General features: G+C 39.3%; 2 protein-coding genes across 6 annotated transcripts in view; one reads left to right on the top strand and one right to left on the bottom strand.

The window, feature by feature from the left end:
- Positions 1 to 15,668, top strand: part of Smap1 (small ArfGAP 1) — a 102,682-nt gene extending 87,014 nt beyond the window's left edge. For all 5 annotated transcript variants that reach the window (XM_076557949.1, XM_076557948.1, XM_076557947.1 and 2 more), the window contains 4 exons: positions 7,850 to 7,977; positions 11,669 to 11,834; positions 12,673 to 12,980; positions 14,729 to 15,668. In XM_076557949.1, coding sequence (XP_076414064.1) covers positions 7,850 to 7,977; positions 11,669 to 11,834; positions 12,673 to 12,980; positions 14,729 to 14,863 — 737 coding nt within the window. In that variant the 3' untranslated portion in view covers positions 14,864 to 15,668. The remainder of the gene's footprint in view (positions 1 to 7,849; positions 7,978 to 11,668; positions 11,835 to 12,672; positions 12,981 to 14,728) is intronic.
- The window catches only part of B3gat2 (beta-1,3-glucuronyltransferase 2), an 82,978-nt gene continuing 70,165 nt past the window's right edge, over positions 12,627 to 25,439 (bottom strand). The window contains exons 3-4 of the mRNA XM_042266321.2: positions 16,247 to 16,395; positions 12,627 to 16,167 (exon numbers count right to left, since the gene is read on the bottom strand). Of these exons, the coding sequence (XP_042122255.1) occupies positions 16,081 to 16,167; positions 16,247 to 16,395 (236 nt within the window). The 3' untranslated portion in view covers positions 12,627 to 16,080. The remainder of the gene's footprint in view (positions 16,168 to 16,246; positions 16,396 to 25,439) is intronic.

Below are 25,439 nucleotides of genomic sequence, written 5' to 3'. Positions count from 1 at the left end.
CATATATATGATCCATAAAGGTCTGGGGGCAGGGGAATGGAGGATATGGACAGGAAGGAAACAGTTCTTTCATGGTGACATTACAAGATGTCTACTGTTAGAAGTAGACATACAGGGTAGCCAGATCTGATTCCAGGACAAGGACAAACTGCTGTAACAGTTTCTTCTAATAACCTGGGGAGATGAGATCTAGTAGAAAACTGAAATAACTGGCCTCTGAGACATTCAGTAAACTACAAGGCCGAAAACAGATCAAATGAGGTTGTAGCTGAGCTACCACAGTTGATCCACAGACCTGAACACAAAAGAGTAAGTGGTTATTAGCTGGTGCAGTCATGCGGTTAGCTACTATGCAGCATTATTGCAGGAGTTGAGAATTTGGTTGATAGCTCTGCTGTTATCAGTTTGTACAATAGTTAACTATTGTCACCCATACAAACAGCTATAGGATATCAAGTAGCTTCTACTAGCTAACCTTTCTTACACACTTGAGCCTGTGTAGGCTACAACCGCACTCTTTGAGACAGTGAAAGAGCTTTAGGAAACTTGTCAGGGGAGAACCAAGGGTTTTTGGGAGGTTGTAATAAGGGTAAGGAAATGTTTGAAGAGTAAAGGAATATGTAGTGGATTTTACTGGTGATGACATTGGGCAGCAGGTTTAGACCATGCTCTAGAGTTCCAAAGAATGGGAAGGATAAGAGAAGGGCAGAAAAAGAGCTTCTTGTTGATAGAGCTTTAGAATGGGGAGTGGGGAGATTCTTATTCTAATCACATTCACACTTTCGGGTTATTGGTATTCCTAGATTCATTTAAAAATACTAAAAAACAACAACAACAAAAAACCTGTAAGGATTTAATGAGCTCACAAACGCTCATGAGACTACAGAGAATCCAAGAAGCCTTTTACAGGCGAAGAGATGAGGCTCAGCTGTGCTACCACTCACTGCTCTTGCATAGACTCCATGTTTGGTTCCCAGTAGTCATACCAGGAGGCTCCCAAGCACCCATAACCCCCAGGCCTCATGCACATTACCCCCCTGCCCCAACACACAAACATACACACAGTCAAAAATAAATCTTCAATTCTTTAATTTAAAAAGACCCCACTTAGCTCAGAGAAAACAGTGATCCTACGTCTGGATCATATGGTGTTTGCCTTGGGCAACAACAAATTTTCTGCATAGGAGCATGCCCTCCTTTCCAATAAGATTGCTCCCCTACTTTTTATGAGGAGGGGAGTTAGAAGGTATCCTTCCAGGTGAGCATGTGCTTTAGGTGAAAGGCTTGAGAAGAAGCATAACTCATTGGTGTGAAACATTACCTTCCTGGTTTCAGTTCAGCCTTTTATAAACAGTTCCTACAGTGTTTTTGTTTTGTGGCCATGTGTATACTGCATGCATGCTGCAGAGCAACCTGGCCCCTTCACCCGAACATTGAACAGCAGTCCTGCTTATTTGTGCTCTCTTGTGTTCCCCCTCCCCTGTGTGTGTGTCCACGCACATGCGCACACCTTTGAATTGCTGAGGGTGTCTGAGAGCATCATGTGTCCTTTGTACCCAGAAAGTATTTCATGAGAAATCAATTATTATTTAGCTTAGGAGAGTAGACAGTTTCTATCTTTAATAAAGTTTTTTTTTTTTTGCCTTAATCTTAGCATAATCTGGTAAATTTCTACCAAACCATTTCATGTATGCAATACATGAACTATTTATCTTTGGCCTGTGGAGAACTTTTGGAAATTAATTTGTTTTATATGATTTAACTTCATATTGAAGGGATATCTTGTCTTTTGAGGATGTATATAAAATGGTACAGGTATATGTAGATACTAGCAATCAGTTCTACTAAGACATTGGGTAAGCCACATCTAAGCAGTCTCATATGACAGCTGTCAGTGTGTGTGCCTCCTGAAAGATTGTCAGGGCTTCCTTCTGCACAGCATTGTAGTATCTGTTCATGAGGGCAGACCCAACTTAAAGCTGGCCAGGTTTTAGGACAGTACAGTGTCTTCCCCCCAGCATAGTAGACTGGCAGCTTGGCACAGGACAGGACAGACAGTGCAAGAGAGCAAAAATTACCTTTTAAGGGCACCTCAGTTTTTTGGTTTTTTTTTTGTTTTTGTTTTTTGGCAAGTTAGCCGAAACACCATATATTTAGCAGTAATAAAGAGTAAAAAATAACTAGCTAGTACTAGTTAGCTTTCAGACACTTTTTAAACCAAATTAGGAAACAATTTAAAGCTTGGAGTTTTTAAGTGCTTCGGTGACTGGTGACTTGAATTTAAAAATTAATTCACATGGGGCTTATTTTACCCCATAAAGCAAGGAATATATTTTAATACAGAGGGATTCCAAAAAAAAATTCTATTAAGAGAAAAAGCTTTAAATGACTTCTTGACTAAAGAACCAATATGAACATTTAGAAAGCTTCAAGAACTTTACTACTACGAAGAGTGTGTCTGCGACTCATGGAGGCAGCCTCCTTGACTTGATCAGCACCGGCTCTCCATCCAGCCCATCCATTCTGTGGTTGGTTTTGCTGACTCAGTAGGTAACTGAGGAATTGGACTTGGCAGTTTTCATTGTGATAGGGTATCCTAAAGGCTAAATGTTCATGCTCCTCTGTCAAAAATGGTAATGAAAAATAGAACATCCGTTTGCTTATCAACTTCTTACCTGCCTTATACTCGATTGGTGATGCATAAAAGTTCATGTTGCTCTTTGGCATCATTTCATCATGTGTGCAAGTAGATTATGACCGCCTAATGACTCTGACATTGAAGTAAAAGATGAATGCAGTTAGTATTTAATGAGTACCAGCAGAGTTTGTTGATCACTAGTAAATATCAGAAAAGGAATTTAGGGGTATTTACAGTTGTGCATATAGAAAATAGAGTTGCAGTTTTAAAGAAAGAAAAATGTGGCTAAGGGAACTGCTTCTGGGGACTTAGTTTGAAATCTGGATTAATGCTAATGTTTAAATTTCAAGTTCCATTTTCTTTAATTTCATCAGTTAGTTTTCTTGCTGGTGTTGCTGCTAATTAAAGAAAACAGCTTGCACTGTGTATACTTAATTTCAGGTAAAATTTAATGGCTTATGACAGCCTCCTTTGCAGTGACAACTCAGTTAGAAGCAACTCGCCAGATCAAGACAGCTGTTAGTGCTGTCTCTGTCTCTGTCTCTCTGTCTCTGTCTCTCTCACACACACACATTCATCTTTTTAGAGCATTTTATGAACTATAATCTGTTTGCATTTCATTGAGCAGGCAGCTCTGGAGGGTCTATCAGGCGATGTGCTAGGACAATTGGAACTGTAGTTCTGTAGGAGAATGAGATGCAGATCTGGCTAGCAGGGCAGTTGGTGGAGGCTTCTCTGTTCTTGAGTTGTTTTGTGTGATACTCTGAAAACAGTGATAGGTTGAACTATGGCAGTGATTTGGAAACATATTCCTGATTAGGAGAACTCCAGCCTCTTTCATAAGTGAACTGGAAAGGAAAAGCCCTGGTGTTAGGAAGCACTTGTAACACAAATGGATAGTAGTGTGCAAGTTTGTGAGCAAGGAGGACTTAGCCAAGGATGCTGGCAGCTGAGTGTCTCAGGTGCACCAGTTTGTTAACCTTTCTTGAAATCCTTCACTTATTATTATAAACCTTTGAGGTGATAAAAGGACTAAATGGAGATTAGAGAAATATTAGAATTCAAATATGTGTTATTAAAGTACAAAGTAGTCTTAGTCCTTATTAGCTTATAAATTCTCAGTTAACATAGGTGCTTGGATCACAGACGGGCACTAAGCAGTGTTTGTTTACCAGGGCTTCATTTGGATTATTGGAATCAGATGAGCCCTAGTGTAGCCAAGACTAATTAGAATTGACAAGCTCACTCATAGTAATCATGAATGTTTCTTGATGATAGAGGGTGGTGTTAAAGTCTGTCATATTTGAAATGTTACCTTCTTTCTAATCATCTCTCAACATTATAATGTGAAGTATGTCAGTAAATGCTGGGCATGGTTGTATTTCATGTGAACAGAAGTGTTTAACCTTTTGACATTGTGGCAATTGTTGTAGAATATTATTTTAAGATGAGTTACTTTTTTTATGTTGCATTTAACTCTGTGAAGCTGTATTACTGTGCCTGTTAAATAAAACACCTGATAGTCTAATAAAGAATTGAATGGCCAATAGTGAGGCAAGAGAAAGAATAGGTAGGGCTGGCAGGCACAGAGTACAAATAGGAGAAATCTGGGAGGAAAGAAGTAGCCAGAGAAGGAGGAGGACTCCAGGGGCCAGCCACTCAGCTATACAGCAAGCATGGAGTAAGAGTAAGATTTACAGAAGTAAGAGGATGGGAAAAGCCCAGGGGTGAAAGACAGATGGGCTAAGTTTAAGAAAACCTGGCTAGCAACAAGCCAAGCTAAGGCTGAGCATTTATAATTAAGTATAAGTCTCCATGTGTGATTTATTTGGGAGCTTGGTGGCGGGTCCCCCCAAAAAAGAGCAAAATCAACAACTACAGACAATGATGTTAACAAACATGTTGGGCATGATGCAGCATCATGGGCCACAGGTTGGACATCCCTGACATATGATGTCACACCAGTTTAACACTTTTTTTCTGTAGTTGAAAATATTTCAACCTTAGTTTTTTATTTTGGTCAATTTCTGTTATATGTGTAGTTAAAAAATTTTATACATTGTATACTTCTATTTGATGATTTCTGTGTCAAACATTATATGGAAATGTTTCCAAGTATTTTCTGTATTAACTGTGAATGAATAGAACAAAATAAATTGCCTGTGATGGAAAAAAAAAAAATCAAACAACAATAAAAAAAAAAAAAAAAATTATCAATCAACTTAGTTCACAAAATACAAGCCTGAATTAAGATAATGTAGAAAGAAAATAGTTACCCACAAGTCACTAACTGTAGGTCTGGTTTTGCCTTTAAGATTGAAAGCCGTTCTTTATTTTACTACATTGTTCTAAATTCTTCTGTTTGTCCATTGCTTTTGCAAGGGTCCTCTGTGCTTCACTGTTCTCTTTTATGGTGTCCCCAGCTAAATTTTTTCCATTTGCTATAGGCTTTTCTTATGTTTTGCATCTCCCATTATTGTTGTTATTCACCAACTACTGTTTCCACATAATGATTAGAGGGGCTGCTGCCACCACCATTCTGTAGCTGAGCAAGGACTATACAGCAAGGTGCATGCATGTCTATGGTGAATTCTGATTACCTATGTGCACAGATATCCCCTTATCTTGTAGAAGGGGCTGGGCTGTGTGGTTAGAAGAGGAAGCTTCTAATTATCTAGATGTTTGCCTGTGCATATAAATGCACAAGCAAGACACAACTTACCCTGATCTATGTATTGTTTTTAGTTAGGATGATTCACCATGTTTAATTTAATAACTAAATTTAAAAAATTGTTTTCAACATTTTGGTGTTCCTTTTTTAAAAAATTATTTATTATGTATACTGTGTTCTATCTGCATGCATGCCTACACACCAGAAGAAGGCATGAGATCTTTTTATAGATGGTTCTAAGCCACCATGTAGTTGCTGGGAATTGAACTCAGGACCTCTGGAAGAACAGGCAGTGCTTTTAACCTCTGAGCCCTCTCTTAGCCCCCCCATTTTGGTGTTCTATTGGCTTTTATCCCATCAGTAAAGAACATGCTATAGTGATCCTTTGGTCAGGAGAATGTATTTAACACCTAGTACTTTGCAATACTGTTCATTAGTTGAGGGCTGATCATATCCCAGTTTCTTTGTTGATGACCACATCCATCTGTATTCCTCCCTTTAAACTACACACAGAACTGAACTTTGTACAAGGATAGTGGAATGGAAAGGTAATGAATCAGTATTTGATTTTGAAATGTTTTCTTCCTTTGTTTGAAACTTAGTGCAAATAATTATTAAGTATTTGAAGATTGGTTCTTAATTTTCAGAATTTTAAGTGATCCTTTGTAGTTAGGTGTATTTCTAATTGTGTGGCTTCCTTTTTTTAGTATTGTCAATTATATAAAATAATGGGTTTCAAGGTGACATTTTTTTATATGTTTTGGTCATATGTCCTGTTGTTACTATCCTTTCTTTTCCCATGACCCTATCTATGGCTGTTGTAGAAGTGTGGATCTGTCTAAAGACAGGCCACTCACCTAGGGATCAGAAGACTCTGCTGTAGCATGAACCTTGGTACTTAACTGGATGGCTGCACCGTGGAAGCCCTGCAGTTTCTCTGCCCTAGTACCTGAGAGAGGGAAAGTATCCTCTTTCATGGGACAAAATGACAAGATGGGAAAATCCTTGAAGAACATCCAGGACAATGTGATGTTAATAATGGTGATAATGAATCCTTATCTGTCCTTTTTAAATACTGAAAATTGGAAACAGTGACCTTCAAAATGAATTGAAACAGTAATTTCAACGAATCATTCTGAAGGTAGTAAACAAAGACAGTATATTTTTAAACCCATTGGGAACTTGTGTTTATTATATATGTAGCTTTTGTAGTAATAAGGAATATTTATGGGAATAATATCCAAAGCATATCATTTAGATATCATATAATAAGTCTGGGATAGAGAGAAAGTAGATCTGGTATGTTTATGTTTGTCTGTTGGAGGTAGGTAAAAATTATTAGTGATTAAATAAAAAGTCTCCTGTAGGTGAAATTCTAAATGGTCTTATTAAATAAGAAACACAGAGCCAAATAAAGAGTTAAAAGCCCAGAGATCAAGCAGCAGCTAAGTGCTCAGACCACCTTATCTTACCACTCACTGTCGTTGCTTCCCCTGAGAGAGAGACCTTCTTCCTGTGTCCTGTCCTTTTATTGCCTTTCTGTTTTGCCTTTTCATTGGCTGTAAACCCAACCACATGACTTCCTCGTCACTGCCTGTCTATACAGACCTCCAGGTCTCTATGGTTGGTACTGAGATTAAAGGCATGTGTCTCCATGCTGCCTGTGTCCTTGAACACACAGAGACTCTGCCTGTGTGTGATCGGATTAAGGCGTGTGCTACCACTACCAGACTTCTGCTTAATGGCTTGCTCTTAGCCCTGACCCCCAGGCAACTTCATTAAGATACATATAAAATCACATTTCAGCACAAATAAAATATCACCATAGTCTCCAGAATATTGTGAGTAGTATGAAACCATTTGTTTAGAAGAGGTTGCAGTTATGCATGGAAACCAGTGGAAAGCTGTTTCTGGGAGAGCAAACAAAACTGAAGTGTTTTCTTTGGGATAGAGGGTAGGTCCTAGGGTAGGTCCTAGGGTAGAATGGAACACACACAGTGTTTGGGGTGCAGGGTAGATACTAGGGTAGAAAGGAACCACACAGTGTTTGGGGTACAGGGTAGATCCTAGGGTAGAAAGGAACACACAGTGTTTGGGGTGCAGGGTAGGTCCTAGGGTAGAATGGAACATACACAGTGTTTGGGGTGGAGGGTAGATCCTAGGGTAGAATGGAACATACACAGTGTTTGGGGTGCAGGGTAGACACTAGGGTAGAAAGGAACACAGAGTTTTCTTCTAAATTGTTTTTATTAAAAAAAAAAACAGGGCTGGAGAGATGGCTCAGAGGTTAAGAGCACCAACTGCTCTTCCAGAGGTCCTGAGTTCAATTCCCAGCAACCACATGGTGGCTCACAACCATCTGTAATGAGATCTGGCGCCCTCTTCTGGTGTGCAGGCAGAACACTGTATACATAATAAATAAATCTTTAAAAAGAAAAAAAAAAAAAAAAAAAAAACAACATTATTTTTTTAAAAAAATAGCACCCTGTTTCATGTAATTTAAGAGCTTCTATATTGACAAAAAGCTATATTTCTTTCAGATGGTCCTGCTGAGGCACCAGTGACCAATGGGAACACAACCACAGTGCCACCCCTGAATGACGATCTGGACATTTTTGGACCAATGATCTCTAATCCTTTACCTGCCACTGTCATGCCTCCAGCTCAGGTAGGCAGTGAACTGTGGTTTTATGTGACCACCACTTCGTTTTGAAAAGCTGCAGAAACTTAGCTTTGAAATCATTGTCCCTGAGCAGTCACTGATTGAAAACCTGTTCTTTAGGCCAGGGCTTAGCAAACTAATCTTGCAGTTTCGTCTTGTTTAAACAGATAAAGTTTTATTCAAACACAGTCACTCGCGTTGATTTATGGTTTTCAGCTACTTTGGTGCTGAGTAGCAGAGATAGAGACTGTTATGACACAGACAGAGATTTCACCATACTTACAACAGTATTTAGAATGCCTTATGTGTGGTGGGCTGAGACAACCTCAACCTGACCTTAAATCACAAGCGGGTGTTACTAACATTGTCTTTATTTTTACATTTTGGCTTAAGTTCTAGAAAATTAAATGTTTGTATTTCTCTGAAGGTAAATTAGTTTTAAGTTAGCCTTAAAATGAATCTTGCTATTTTTGAATGATTAAATAAAAACTGTAATAAGATTTTTAAAGTACTAATGATGAAGAAATTCTGAATTTGTGTGTGTGTGTGTGTGTGTGTGTGTGTGTGTGTGTGTGTGTGTGTGTGACATTATATAGAATTTCCTTCAGGTGAAACATTAAAGCCACTTGCAAAGCCTGCATGCAAAACTATCATTCCCTCCTGCATTGGAACACTACAAATAAACAGTCAGTAGGTTTTCTGAAAAGTACTTGAGATGCAATACTCCTTTTCTGTAGGAATATGTAAAGGTTTTAATAACAAGTCTATGTCTCACGGAGACTAATAATGATTTATTATACATATTTTTGTTATGAAAGTTATTGTGTACTTGCCTTGAATTTAACAAGTAAATTTCTTGGAAGTTAATTAGGCTAAAATGAGTCATTATCAACTTTGAGAATGTAACAATAGTGCATATCTTGGGAAAGGTAGCTAGCTTATTGGTGGCTTTGGCCCTTTCAGTCCCTACTGCAACCCGTGTCAAACAGAGTCTGAGGGCCTGGAAGATGGTTCATTCAGTCAAATGCATGCCGTGCATGTGTGAGGTCATGACTTGAGATCCCCAGCACCCACATAGGAAGATGGGCACAGCAGCATGTGCCTGTAACCTCAGCACTAGGGGTGTTAGGGAGACAGGTGATTCCTGAAACCTGGTTGACTGGTCAGCTCCAAGGTCTAACCTTTATGCTTTGTGCATTCTGATTAGTACATCATGGATGGTAAAGGTTTTCTCTTTTTGGGATGTATCATCTGTTCTGAGTGTGTGTGTGCACGAACTGAAGGAGGCTGATAGAGAACATTAGATTCTCCCAGAACTGGAGTTACAGGGGATTGTGAGCCACCATGTAGGTTTTCCATAAGAGCAGGAAATGCTCTTAACCGTTGACTTGCCTCTCCAGCCCTATATGTTTCATTTTTAAAATCACATCTTAATTCTTTTCTTGAACACTGCTTATGAACCAAAATAATGCTAGTTGTATTGAGCCCTATAAAATATTTGATTAAAAGAATTGCCTTTTATCCAAACTACATGATAAGATTAAATCCAAGTACATTTTCAAAATATTGCCTTTGCCAGTAAAATATATTTTATATGTATGTGTTCATATGAAAGCTGAAACTATGAAGGCTGCTAATTCTGGTGGGCTTTTAGTATATGAAATTGAGCTGTAATTGGGCTTAAGTACCAAGATCATGAGTTACTCTGAACCCTACTTGACTTGGTGTTTTCTAAGCATGTGTAAATACTAATCAAAGATTGGCCCATTCATAAATATGGAATAGCCTGGATTTGCTATCAGCCTGGAAATAGCTGACAAGAGTGTACATGTAGAGAGAGAGGGTGGGAAGAGATGGATACAGCACCCCTTTGCTGTCTACACACACACAGGACAGGGGAGACATACCATGAATATGAGAGATTGAATATGTAGACGTGCACAAGTGCTGGATGCACAATCCTGCCCTGGATTTCCAAAAGGTGGAAAGCCTGAATTACAAACAACAGCAAATATGGTTTCCTTTCACCCTGGTGCTGAAATGATGGCAAGTGCAGCCCCAGGAGATCAGCACCTTCAGGTGCTCGCCAGTGCTGCTGCTTAGAATGCCAGTCTTAGCCAGTGTCTGTGTTGTGGCAGATGTTCATATTTACTTACCTGGTATTTAGTCATGAGATTGTTCATCAGACTGCTCTACTATGAGACCAGAATTAGTGTTTCCCCAACCGTTTGGGATTTTTTTCATGATATCTCATTCATCAAGAATGGAAGCCAAGGGGTAGATTCCTGTGTTGCATAGAGGTGAAATGTGATGAAAGGATCATGTAGTGATGTCATTTTGTTATCAGTGTTAATAATAAATATTGAGTAGTTAACCCTTTCTTGTGCAAAGACTTGTGGGTCCAAAGCCTGTCCTCATTTCATAGGAAAGAAGTCAGGTGACATACAGATGTAAGGGCACCCTATCCCAAGACTCAGGGGGAGGGATCCAGTCCATCTGGGAACCATTGTGCTGGCCTCTGGTCCTGTGCTTCTTCAGGAACCATTGTGCTGGCCTCTGGTCCTGTGCTTCTTCAGGAACCATTGTGCTGGCCTCTGTGGTCCTTTGCTTCTTCAGGAACCATTGTGCTGGCCTCTGTGGTCCTTTGCTTCTTCAGGAACCATTGTGCCAGCTTCCATGGTCCTATGCTTTTTCGGGAACCATTCTGCTAGCCTCTGTGGTCCTAATGCTTCTTTGTTGGTAACTAAGATATAGTCAGAGTAAAAGACACTATAGTTTTGGTATTCTATCATGTCTAATTTTTTACACATTTTAGAGCTTTTGCAAAATAAGACAGCCTTTTCGATATCTCTCATAAGTCTTGCTAAATTAGTCATAATAGATTCAAAATATGGTTCTGCTTAAATAAGTTTGAATAAAATGCTTTGACAGTAATTTACTGCATAATGTTCTATCCAGGACAGTAAATGTATGAATTTAACTTCTATTGCTACTCAGCTCAATCTGTAGTTTCAGAAGAATGTGAGCCAGCATTTACTAGTCTTCAGGGAATCTTTAATTTTTTTTCATACTTAAAACAAATCAGTAAGGAAGACTGTCAGTTGTGATTATGCAATCATATCTTTGTGTTAGTAGATAAAGGGGAAACTATTAAATATCTAAATTACTTGTGTTGATTTGCTTCAAAATAGCATGCAGGCTGAATATTTTCACTTCTGGATTTGAAGCATTTTAGTGTTGTTAAAGTAGACCTAGAATAGGTGCATAAATGTTTTATGGTGTAGCATTTGAAAAGTTAAAAACATTTAATCTACCACTATAGAACCTTTTGCTTCTGCAAGTTATAACATCCTTTATTACAAGTGACACTAGTTCTTGAGAGAAGTAGTGGCAGTCTTCAGACTGTACCAGCATATTGTCAGACTCATTGTGTTCAAGATGTGATGAGCAAAACCTGCTTTGCTCCAGCTGCTAAATATGGCTAGGAAAGAGCTTCAGTCTCCTTGGTTTATGCTAACAGGTCACATTGTGAAACATTGCACCTTCATTCTAGATGCTCTTGGATGGGCTCAAAAATGATCTTTATAGATGTTACTATTTTACCTCTTATAATTTACTCCCAATTTTATATGAATTTTAAGTAATAAATAAGCTGTGCTAGCTAGAAATTAACAGTTTATTTTGACGTTTTACCTAGGGGACAACCTCTGTACCAGCAGCTGCTAGCCTGTCTACCGTAACATCTGGGGATCTGGATCTGTTCACTGAGCAAACTACAAAGTCAGAAGAAGTAGCAAAGAAACAACTCTCCAAAGACTCCATCTTATCTCTATATGGTACCGGAACACAGCAAAGCACTCCTGGTAATTAATGTTAACTCCGCTTCCATTGAAGACCGTGGTATTATAGAGTACATCCTTTGAAACTGTAATATCAGTTGCATTTTCCTATGGTAGTAGTGGATGCTTCTCTGCAGTCTATATAACTGAAATGAATGAAGCATTAGAATTAAACAGTGTAGGATTCACAAAACTTTATTCATTTGAGACTTGACAGGTTGTTCACAAATCACTTAATATTGTTCTACAAGTTTATAGGACATGAATTATCTTTGAAGAATTATTGGAATTTGATTTACATGAAGTTTGACTTTGTGTACACTTTATTTCCTCTTTAGGCAAACAAATAAAACAAAAGCAGTCAGAATTATACATACATACATATATGTGTGTGTGTATATATATACACACATACACACATATATATAATTATATAAAATTATGGAAATGCCTTATCATTATAGTGAAATATAAGCATACAATTCATTCAGTTTTAATCCATCAGACCCTTTTCTCCAAAATAAGTTCATCTCATATATAGACTGAAACTGTGTGGCCACTTACCTACTTCCTCATAAAAGCAAATAACCACCTCTCTTCCTGCCTGGTTGGTTTGTGAGAGAGCAGTGGTGTGAGTCAGCAGGAGCAGCATGCAGTCTCAGGCTGTGCATTTGGCTTTCACAATAGACGTACATCTGTCTGCATTATGGAACTAACAGGCTCTGAAGGTTGAGGTGTGGGTTGTTTTATGACCCCTTTTCTATATCTAGAGATGAGTGCAGCCATATACAAGAGCCTCTTCTTGATCTGTTTTGGTTTTTGGTTTGTTGGTTTGTTTTAATTCATGGTTCTTACAATACAGGTGTGTTTATGGGACCCACAAATATACCATTTACCTCACAAGCAGCAACTGCATTTCAAGGTTTTCCTTCCATGGGCGTACCAGTGCCTGCGGCTCCCGGTCTTATAGGAAATATGATGGGACAGAATACAAGCATGATGGTGGGAATGCCCATGCCCAATGGGTTTATGGGAAATGCACAGACTGGAGTGATGCCACTTCCTCAGAATGTTGTTGGCCCTCAAGGAGGAATGGTGGGACAAATGGGTGCACCACAGAGTAAGTTTGGCCTGCCGCAAGCTCAGCAGCCTCAGTGGAACCTCTCACAGGTAGGGCTCATGAACTGTCTTTCATCTCAAAATCCAAGAAACTATGTGTATATTATGAGTAGCTTGTTTTGAAATCTAATGATGTAGCAAAAGAATTGAATAGAGATAAGTTTGATCAGATCCAAGTGTTTATAGATGTCATGAGGTTTTATCAGCTAGATAAATGACTTGTTACTGTCCTTATTTTAAGAGTATTGTGTAAATAAATGTTAGGATATTCCTTTCCCCATTTCAGCCTGTAATAATGTTGTAATCGTGTATGTGCCTTATCTACCTGTACTAGCTAGAAGTTATCTTTCACAGTATATGAGAGACATCACATCCTCTTCTGCTACCTGTAAGGCTTAGTACCAGCTTACTCAGCTCCTGGGTGGGGTCTTTTAGAAGTCCACTTAGACCAGTCTGTCTCTACTAGTAAGCTTGGATCCTTTTTGCTTAACTCTTACCAATGAGAAAGAAATCCAGCTTCATATTCTCAAAGCACAGTTTAATGAGGGATCAAGGCTGTGATTTTATGAGGAGCATCCATTAGCTCAAGAGTCCCTATGTTATCATAGGGACTGCTTACCTCAGGTAGTCACTGATAAATTCCATGTCTATCTGGGTTAGTTTTAAGCCGAATAGTAACATTTCCATGTTAAATGCTGTTCTGACTTTTGTAGCTCTACAGACAAAGACTTTTGAATTAATGTCCATGTTAGCATTCCCTTTCCTGAATCATAATGGTCTTGGTTTCTGTAAGACCAGTAGTTTTACCTTCATTGATTTCTAACAAGCATTAGCAAAATCACCAAATATATTATAATTGTGGTTTATTGGAATACATGAACCATATGTGTATGCACTGGAAACCTCAGAAATTATAAGAGTCAGATGTTAGTAACAGCTTTTCTGTGGCAAAGATGCTGAGGTTCACTCAGCTCAGGTTAATTACAGATGAGCCAGTGAAGAACCACAGTGCTGTCAGCAAGGCCATGAGAGTATCTGTGAGCAAAAGGGAAGATGTGATCTGCCTGCCTTTAGACACATTGGAGTGCTGACATGGTTATTGTGTCGTACAAAAACCCTGCAAAAAGAACACCCTTAACACTGATCGTAGGCTTGGAACTATATTATGGTAAATCCTGCCTTTCCTGTTCCATCATCAACCTTGGTAGTAAGAGAACCACTGGGTTAGCTAAAAGACTGGTAAATATACTGGACTGTAGCCTGAAAGAAAAATACATGTAATCTCTTATTTTATAGCGTATAATGAAATTTAATTGTAGCTGTTAAAACATAAGCTATATGACCTTTTTAATGTTGTAAAAGTATACTACAGCCATTTAGGATGTTAGTAGAGAATTGCAGGTATTTTGTAAAATGTTAGGGTAATTTTAGGATGTTTTAAATTTTTAAAATTTCTCAGTCCAAGAAATACCCTCATGTAGTTGAAAGAGTGATGGGCTCATATGCTCACATACAAATTCAAAGATTACTGTGGTATTTTTTCAATTGTGGTTAATCTTTGGGATAAAAATTTGAGTATAGAAAGTGAATTGAGTATGGGTTACTTCCTAAGTAGTGCTAAACACAGGGAAAAACAAAGAACAAAGCGATTTGATTCAATAGAGATACTTAGGCGTGGTCTACTTCCATCGCTGCTCTGACTCCTTTTCATATTAGTGATGAAATGTCTGTCTATAGCTAAGAGTCCAGAATGAAAAGTGAACAATCCTGGTAAACTAAGCCTTTTATGTGTTTCACAGATGAATCAGCAGATGGCTGGCATGAGTCTCAGTAGTGCAAACCCTGCCCCAGGTTTTGGCCAGCCCCCCAGCACAACAGCAGGGTGGTCTGGAAGCTCGTCTGGGCAGACTCTGAGCACACAGCTGTGGAAGTGAAAAGCTGCAGCAGAGTTCCATCCAAAACCAACACCCGACATTCCTCACTGCAAAGGCATCTAGTTCCCGTTTCTTCATGTACATATGTGTTTTCTTTTCCCCCATTTGTTCACATTAAGAATTACCTGATTGACCGTGTTGGTCTGTGCTGATTAAATTAGATGTGAAAGCAGGTTGAGAAACCATCTTCTGTGGAGGGCAGCTTTGCTCATATTTCCCATGATGTCATAAGCCACATTGAGAAGCTGCTCAGTTAACTTGCATAATCGGTTTTATTCTCAAAATTATAGCTCTAATGTTTGCATATAAGGGAAGTAGTTATCATGTTAGTAATACTTCTAACAGTATAAACCCCAACCCCAAATTAGCCAGTAATCCTGTAGGAAGGTACTGTATGATCCAATGTTTAATCATATAAATAGAATGTAAATGTATCACTGAGCACTGTTTTCTAGTGTATCAAATTCTTTTCTTCATCACTCACTTCACTGTGCTGTTGTTATGATGTGCTTAACAGGGAATGTGGTTAGTGAAAGGAAGATAAACCTGGATGTTACTGTCAAACTTAATGAATGTTTCAAGAATTCAAATTTTTGCTGCCTCTTGTAATTTGGACCTCTTCTCATGTACATAGTGCTATTACGAAGACCTTTTTTCTGCACTATATGCACACAGGGTAACTAAAACAAAGCCACTTTTAATCCTTGAAGGTATGTCCAGGTTTATGACAGTAATTGTGTTTACATTTTATGGTGCCTAGTATTGACAAAATGTTATTTCCCTATATTAAACAGATGAATCCACACACCTTTTTTATTTGTGGGTTTTATTTTCTACAGTGTACACTGCCACCACCTTTCCAAATATTTCATGTTGTGGAGCGAAGAACCGGGACTGTTTAGTTGACAAAATGCTCATCATCAGGTTCTAAAGCCTATTCCATCATTTATGAGGTGGCTGGAGGGAGGGAGCAGCAATACATGAGATACTCAGTTTTTTTTTTTCAGTGTCATGTAGTTCATTGTACGAAAATCTTCCCAGTTACGTTTTTGAGAACACATGCAGAACAAATGAAGACAACACATTTTGTAGCATCCAGTTAGCTGTTTTAACAGATGTCCACCGGCTGCCAGGAAAGACTGAAGAAAAAGGAACAATACCTGAATGAGCTGCAGCCTAAACTCGACTTCCCCTTCTACACCTGCTGGTCTTGGCGGCTACACCTCAATGTTCACTGTGTCCAGGTGGGACTTGGGCTCGTTGGCTAGATTGACCTTCTCTGTCCGAGTGTGCCACACGAGAACCTACGGAGGAGGGCGATAGTTTAAGCAGCCACACTGTCAACACTTAAGGTCCAACAGCATGAGGGAGATGAATAAATACCTTGGTGCAGTTACTAGCTTTTGGTTCCAGTTCTTCAACTGTTGTTATCTGCTTTAGAAAGTCAGATTCTTGCATCCCTGGCTGGGATCCACGGCGCTTAAATACAGCTTTAGGATTGGACAAGATGACTTGCAGACTCACAGCAAAGCCTTTGTATGAAATAAAGAAAAAGAATTATTGGTGTACTTTTCCCCTTTGTAATTGTGGCCATATCATAAAGTACAAATAACTACTATGTGGTTAGATTTTGGCATTCAAACATGAATAGGAGCATTGCCTGCATACAGTCTCAAAGAAAAATTAGTCACTGTGATTTTGTACTCTGAGGATATCTAACACAATATGAAGTCAAGTCTGTTGATAATAGAAGGTGAGTTTTAAAAGCTACTAGCTCAGAGAGGTCACCACAGCACCACATTTGATACTCTGCATTATTGCAGCTGAGGACGGTCAGACAGGATGCCTTAACTATCCTTGTGGTATTGGAGTGCTAACCTAGCCTTCCTGACTGCTTTTGGCATCATTAATGTGTGCTTTATCATCAAGGTCAGCACTGTTCCAAATGACTTGACATTGAGAAGATTGTAGTAGAGGTACTGTGACCATATGAAAAATAAATATTACCTAGTTTAGAATCATTAATTTCACTCTTTAAGCATGAAGGAAAGGAACTTAGAAATCAGTGCAGGCAGTATTAAGTCATTTGATAAATTTGTTTTTTGTCTTGAGTGTTTAAAATACAAAGGATATCGCTTAGTGGTAGAGCACTGGCCTTGCATGTGTTGAGGTCCCGAGTTCAACCTTCAGCACTGCAAAGACAAGGAAGAATGAGCTCCCTCCAGTGATTTGTTTATATCACAGAACTGTCGCTGTTTAACCTGCTGAAATACATCCCTAATGCATTCCACAGCCAATTCCACATGTGATTGTTTTAGAAGTCTGAAGCCTGAGCCTTTGGTCCTGACAATATGACACTAAATTCAGGCCCTCCAAGGGCTGATGGGTTTAGAGCCAAGCCCCAGGAACTTCTCCATGTGTGTCCTCTGATTGGCATTGGATTTCTGCTGCTTTTTGGAGAAATTTAACATCAGACAGTAATAGATGAGCTGTGAGAAGACCACATCATCACTCCCATCACCTCCAGATGCCAGACTGGTCAGTCATGTGCCCTGGACCTTGCTGCCTTTTGGAAAAAGTTAACAATTAGCTATGTTCAAAAGTGCTGAGTGAAGCAAAATTAAAAAACAGAACCCATAAAATGGCCTTCAGACTCCAGTGTCCTCCACCAATGCTTTATGGAAGCCCACTGTGCATTCTAGTAAGTAACACTACATTTGGATGACCAGCCTTTTGGTTTTGACTAGGGCCTTGCATTTGGACACTGGCCAAGTCATTTCACCTTTGTTAACTCTGTAATGTCCCCATTTCTTAATTTGTAATAGAAGTATGAAAACTCAACCCTGGTATTTAATGTAGTTTAATCTAAAGAAAGATTCTTCTGAAGCAGAGCACTGTGCAGAATACTGCAATATGCAAATAAAAATGCCACTGTGTAAACAGTACCAAGGGTTGAGTAGTACCAGCCACCATTCACAGCTGCAAAAATCCTAGTAGACAGGTAAAGGGCTTGTGAAAGTTCTTGGGGGCAGAGCCAAGCCACATGCATGTCACATGACTGATAAGATCTGATGTCTTCATCAGACACAGCTAGGTCAGCACAAGACTTCATTCAGCAGCATAACCAAAGCTTGACATTAATAAAGTGCCTTTTCTCTTGAGAGCAAATCAGATTAATGTTAATGATTTCTTGCTTTCTTTCATGTGTTTCATCCTTTATTTAAGTGGAAGTCTGTCCTCAGTCATACTGGCGCTTCTGGCATATTCTTAACTGGCTTCAAGGCACTGATTTTTATATCCCTATTTTCATATGCACACACAATGATCCAAATTATGCATAAGTAATTCTGAAAATATGAAACCATTTAGACCTGATTTTCCTTCATTGTCCCCTAAGATGTTAAACTCATCATCTGCAGCCACTGAAGGATTCAAATTAGATGAATATTTTCTCCATCTCCCTGGTTCTAGAATATCTCATAGTAAGTTGGAGCTCCTTGGTAAAATGAAGCCCAGACCACAGCCAGTCCTGAAGCTACCATTGTTTTTGTTGGGTGCCCTCCCCTCTTGTTATCACTGGAGAAAGATAGGCACCTGAACATCAGTGCCCTCAAAGACCTCAGGGAGCGGCTTATTCCAGGAGCAAAGCAACCTACTTTCTAACAAAGGGACTAGGAGGAGGGAGGACATAATCCCGATGTTCCTCATTTACCTTAGCTAGCTCTGCCCATTCTCTGTTCAGGAAGCAGGTCAGCAGCCAGCAAGCAGGCATCATAAGGTAAGTAGGTCAAACTGGGTTGCTTTGGGGGAAATCCTCTGTCCTCATGAGATGCCAGGGAGAGCTAAAACAGTCTCCCTTGGAAACAGGCAGAATTTTTAGCTCCTGATCATTGATTTCCAATCTGCTATGGGTGTCTTGGGTTTTCTTCAGTTTTACAAGTATCTGTGCCTCAAGCATTATATCTTCAGTGACTGATTTAGCTTTAAAGGTACTGCTGTGTCTTTTGAGGTATTAGGATCCTGATAAAAACCATAGGAGTAGGGTTTTCTGTCTGGGTAAGTTAGAGGGAAAATGTGCTATGCCAGTGAAAAGTGACTGTTTGATGTGAAGGCTGGACTTCCTTAACATCTAACAACAGGGAGGGAGAACATATTGTCTAATAGGCAGAGGGAAGGGCTTGCCTCAATATACTACATCCTTACTGAGTGCCGGCCAGAAACAAGGTGGAACAGAAGTATCCAACAATCCATTTAATTTCTGGACAAGATAAAACCCCAGGGGAATTGGAGGAGAAATGGTTCTTTGGCTAAGTTTGCTCTTTTAGAGGGCCCAAATTCAGTTGCCAGCACTCATGTGGTATCTCACAATTATCTATAAGTCTGTTCCAAGGCTTCCATCACCCTCTGATTACTGTGGGCACCAGGCATGCACGTGTGTACATGCAGAGAAAAAAAAAAGGCAAATGATTATATAAACAAGCAGTGGTGGCACATGCCTTTAATCCCAGCACTTGGGAGGCAGAGCCAGGAGGATCTCTATGAGTTTGAGGCCAGCCTGGTCTACAGAGCAAGATCCAGGAAAGGCACCAAAACTACACAGAGAAACCCTGTCTCGAAAAACAAAAAACAAACAAAACAAAAAATGTTCAGACTTTGGGAGTGAAACATACAATAGAACTCTTTGAGAATAGATAAATGTCAGCCCTAAAGCTGTCAGAGCTTCTCTGAAGAGGCCACTCCACAGGCAAAGCCCCCCCCCCCCCATACAAACTCTACAGTCTCTTTTAGTTGACAACTGATCTTGAGGAAGCCATAGCAAGAATCTGCAGAGCAAAAAACTCTGCTGGTGGGTAGAAGGTCACAAGCCTTCAGTGTGATCAGCTGATGTCTTCAGAAGTCCCCGGGCCAAGTAGAGAACTAAAAAGGAGCAAGTGAATTAATTAGTTACATGACTCAGCTGGGGAGCATTCACATTCTCATCAGCAGGAACACAGCAACCTAATAGTAGCTGCAGGACCTGCATGGAACTTGGAATATGGCTGGCTAGTATGGGGTCAGATCAGCCCTGAAAGCTTAGATGCTCCTGCCTAAATTTAAAGACAAGCCTTGAAAAGATAAAAGTGCCTCCAAATACCTTGGTTGTGTCCCAGTACAAAGCTCAAAAAAATTTACACATTTATAATGCAGCATATATTATGTTTGTGTGTTCATATTACATATACGTGCATATCAATCAGTACTCAACAATTTAAAATTCAAAATGTCTCAGAACCAAAACTACCTGGTATACAAAGAAGCAGGAAAATAAAATGGCATAACAAAGAGAAACAAATCCAGAAATGATGTAGATGACAGAATTATAGAGTATAATGAATATACTCATTAGAATGTAAATGTTTCATATTCAAGAATACTGAAGAGATGTGAGTGTGCTGAGAGATAAGAAAGCAACAAAGTCATCTCAATGATAGAAAAACAAGGAGATGTAAATTGTCCTGGATAGAATTAACACGAGACATTAAAGAATAAAAGATCAGTAAAGATGAACAAGTGAAACTACTAACATGAAATAAAAACAAGACTAGTGCCAGAGAATTGGAATGAAACATGAGAGGAAGACAAAAATATGAAGAAGTCATGACAAAGTTTCCAGCCGTCATTCAGTGATGATATATAAAGTCTGAGCAGCCCTGTCAGCCAGCATAACCTAAATGAAGATCACTCTAACCATAATAGCACCTTATCCAATCCTCACACATGATTGGAATGTTATCAGACAAACCGTAGTAGAAGTCATAAACCAATTCCCCCCAAAACTTAAAATAATTCAAATTCTACAAAGTACGCTGCCTCCAATGTGGTAGGATTTAAAAGATTCAGTAACAGATTAAATAAGTTTCAAATATTTGGGAACAGTAAATTACAGGTCAGATCAAGGGAAGTGAGCTGAATACAAGTGAAAACGACATGAAAGTCAGTCTAATGTCACTTGGAAAATTATTATGCCAGTATACATGTGTGTGTGTGCATGTATGTGTTGGTGATAGAGCTGTGCACAGGGGTAGAATCCAGAGAAAAACATGGGGTGTTCTCTCACTCTCCACCCTATTTGGGGCATGGTCAACTGGCTAAACTGGCCAGCTGCAAACCTATCAGATCCTCCGTCTTCAGCCCCCACCCATGCTGGAGTTACAGGCATGTGTCACCACGCCCACCTGTCTACATGGGTGCCAAGGATCCAAACTTGAGCTCTCCTGCCTGCGTAGCAAGCACATAACTCATGGAGCCATCTCCCCAACTTCAAACATCACTTTTTAAATTAGAGGTGTCTCGATGTTGTCCAGATGCTCCAGTAGACAGGCTTGAGACCTCCTGCCTTAGCCTCCTAAGTAGCTGAGACTATATAAAGCAGTATACCAAACATGGCAAAAATAGTTTTCAAAAATATCTTTAAATGCTAAACTAGAAAGATGTCTCACTTTTATAAACTAGAAAACCAAAGCCAAGTACTAAAGTACTATCAAACATAAGAGCAGAAATCACTACTGATAGCAATTAATTTCAAAAATCTCTCTCCATCCACTTAAAAAGAAAAATGATTTCAAGTCTAAAATATTTCTCTCTCTCTCTCTCTCTCTCTCTCTCTCTCTCTCTCTCTCTCTCTCTCTCTCTCTCTCTCACACACACACACACACACACACACACACACACACACACACACACTCTAGTCATAGAACTTGTTGGGAAAAGGAAGATACATGTGGTACTTCTGCCTCTCATAGCTCTTCCTATCAAAGCATACACTGCTCTTGGAATATTGCATATGTAAATTTCAATACTGCTCCTGGTTAAAAAATATATATACACACACATATATACACTATATGTGTACATATGTATGTATGAATCATACACCAGTACACACACACACACACACACACACACACACACACACACACACACACCCATTAAAATCATGTCTTAGTCACTGGGCGCCAATCTTTAAAAGAACTATTCTTTGCCATTGGCTTCTTCTAGACTCTGTAGCATAATCATTTGACCTATAAACATAAGAATTTATTTCTTGGTTGCCAATTATATTTCATTAATCTGTATACTTAACATATGCTAATACGTGTGTGTGTGTGTGTGTGTGTGTGTGTGTGTAGGTGCATATATATATATATGAGTGCATATGTGTGCATGTGCCAGTGGAGGCCAGAGGTCAATCTCTAGTGTTGCTCCTCAGAGCTGCCATCTTGTTTTTTAAGGGAAAGTCTCACGGTTTGGGAGAACCTGGAGCTTGCTGGTTACACCAGACTGGGTCATCAGCAAGTACCAGAGATCCATCTGTCTCCATCTTCCCAGCCCTGAGGTTTCAAAATGAATGCCACCATGCTTACACAGTTGACATGGAACTGAGGGTCAACCTCAGATCCTGTGTTTGTGAGGCAAGTACTTTATGGACTGAGCCACCTCTCCAGGCCCTAGAATGGCAGAGCTTAACCTGTAGGTAGAAACCCCTTTGGGGTTTGAATGACCCTTTCCTAGATGTCACATATCAGATATCCTGTATATCAGATATTTATATTATAATTCATAACAGTAGAAAATTACAGTCATGAAGTAGCAACAAAATAATTTTGTGGTTGGGGGTCAGCACAATATGAGGAACTATATTAAAGGGTCACAGCATTGGGAAGGTGGAGAACCACTGTCCTACAGTGAGTGTCTTTATTACTAAAGACATAAATTACATTTTCAAGTTGGGATATGTAACTCCTCTAGCTTTGCAACCTCCCCTGCCCTCAACCAAGATTGTTTTAGCCATTCTGAACGTCTTGCTTTTCTTTGTGAACTGGATGGCTCTCTCAATTTCTACAAAACACACAACCACAATTTTGACCTGCAACTATGGATTAGTGTGAAGACTATCACAAACTTCTCTGTATTAGGCCTTTTTTCTTTTCTTTCTTTCTTTTTCTTTTTTGAGACAGGGTTTCTTTGTGTAGTTCTGGTGCCTGTCCTGGATCTCGCTCTGTAGTCTAGGCTGACCTTGAACTCACAGAGATCTGCCTGGCTCTGCCTCCCGAGTGCCACCCTGTATTAGGTCTTCTAATCCATTAACATGAAGTCATTCCATTCAACTCTTTAGTCTCATTGATTTTAGTTTCCATTGTACAGGGATCTCATACTTCATTTTTTACTATCTTATTATCCTTAACATAACTGAATGAAAAATAACAATGAAAATTTCATATTTTATCTTCTGACTGTTCACTGTCAGTGTTTCTAAATATAACTGATTGCTTATTTGTTCTAATTTTTGAGATAGGGTCCTTGATAGCTTGCTATATAGACCAGGCTAGCCTGAAATTCACAGAGATTTGCCTGTGAATGCAAATGTTTGGATTAAAGGTGGCTCCACATGCCCAGCTGATGTCCATACTCTTGTGTCCCACAACATTGGTGAGCTCATTTGGTACCCCAGAATTTTCCCATGCGAAACTCCATCACTGATAATTTTACTTCTTCCTTTCCTGTCTTCACCCAATTTGGTTGCTTTTCCCTTCCTTTTCCGTGCCTAATTGCTTTGGCAACAGCCTTTACAGCAATGGTGAAAACAGATGAGTAAGACTTTTATCCTTGATCCCCGAGGAAAAAGCTTGGAGGCTTCGGCGGTTAAGAATGTTTGCTCTGAGTTCTTCATAGACGGATACTATCAAATAGAGGCAGTTTCCTTCGACTCCTAGTCTATTTTTTTAGATTTATTTTTATTTATGTGTCTGTGTTTAGATATATGAACATGTATGCATGTGCCCACAGAGGCTGGAGTTACAGATGATTGTGAGTCACCCAACATGGGTGCTGGGAGCCAAATTTGGATCCTCTGATGAGCTATCTCTCCAGCCCCCTGGCTAGTTTTTTTTTATCATAAAAAATATTTAAATTTTGTCAACTGATTTTTAAATTTTGCATATATTAACATGAACATATGGCTTTTCCCCCTTATATTCACGTGACATATCAACATTGACTTTTGTATCTGAGCTTGCATTCCAGGGATAATCCTATATGGTCATGTCTGAATGGCCACGACAAAAAGTTTTTAGATTATATTAGTATCTATCTATCTATCTGTCTGTCTGTCTGTCTGCCTGCCTGTCTGCCTGCCTGCCTGTCTGCCTGCCTGCCTGCCTGTCTGTCTACCTACCTATCTAGGAATTTTGCATCTATATATAAAAGGAAGACGAGCTTATAATTATTTCCTTAAGTTACATTTTTGGTATCAGAGTGATACTGGTCTACAAGATGACTCAAAAATATTTCCTCTCTATAATTTGGAAGTGTCTTTGAAGGATTATTAATTTTTCTTTAAATATTTAACAGAATTCACAAAGTCACCTGCACTGGACTTTGGCTGGCTACTGATTTACTCACTTTATTTACAGGTTGGCTCTGATTTTGTTTCTTCTTGAGTCAGTTTTAATAGTTTGATCATGAATTCATTTTCACCTAGGTTCCTTAATTTGAGAGACAATTTTTCATAATTCTTACAAAGTTTTTTACAAAGTTTCTCTAAGGTTGGTAGTAATGCTCATTTTATTCCTGAGTTTAGTAATGAGGCTTCTCCTTTTTCTGCTGGAAAGTCCATCAAAAAGTTTTGTGTGTGTGTGCATGTGCATGTGTATGCATGTATGTGTGTGCATGCGTGTGCTCAGAAGATGTTGGTGTCTTTCCCTTGCTTTCCACCTAGTTCCCTTGAGGCAGGGTCTCTCACTAAATGTGAATCTGGACATTTTAGCCAGCAAGCTCCTGGGATCTCTCTGTCCCTGTCCCCCACACTGGTTACAGGAATTCACAAACATGCTCACATTTTGCATGAGTTCTGGGCATTTGAACTCAGGTCCTCATGCTGCATAGCAAGTTCTCTTACCTCCCAAGCTGTCGGGGCACCTGCCCCCACTTTTCCCCCCAGGGTACTCTTGAGTAAGGAGAAGCAAGAAATATTTAGATAGAAATATAGAGAGGAGAGAGACAGATAGAAACACAGGATAGCCTCCGGAGGGCCTGGATCATTATCCAGAGGCCCCTTCTGTCTCTTCTAAAGGGCTATTTATAGAAATGCCAAGGGGTGGAGCAAAGACCTTCCCCTAGCACAGCCAAGTGCAGACCCTTCCAAACACCTGGTAACCACATGCACGGTCACTTCATCACCTTATGCAGTCTTGCTGTGTAAAGCAAGCTCAGATCTCACTAGGAAACCTTTGTGGGCTCCCACACCAAGCCAACTCCCTTTGTTTATATTTCAAAAGAAGGGTTTGAGTTTCTAGCTTTTTTAGTTTTTCTAGTCTGCATATGGTTTATTCTATTTATTTGGTATTCAATCATTTCCAAATCACCTTGTGTTTAGTTTATCTTTTCCTAGTGTCTTATGGTATAAGGTTATAGTATTAACTTGAGTCCCCCTACCCCCCACAGGCATTTAAAGACCTTTAATCATTCTATTAGCTGCACCCATAGGTCTTAGTATGCTACAGTTCTATTTTCATTCATTTAAAAATACTTTCCAAGT

The sequence above is a fragment of the Peromyscus maniculatus genome, chromosome 21 (genome assembly GCF_049852395.1).
Source record: "Peromyscus maniculatus bairdii isolate BWxNUB_F1_BW_parent chromosome 21, HU_Pman_BW_mat_3.1, whole genome shotgun sequence".
NCBI classification, from domain to species: domain Eukaryota; kingdom Metazoa; phylum Chordata; class Mammalia; order Rodentia; family Cricetidae; genus Peromyscus; species Peromyscus maniculatus.
Note: the sequence above shows the minus strand (reverse complement) of the source record. Positions and strands in the feature narration are given on the sequence as shown.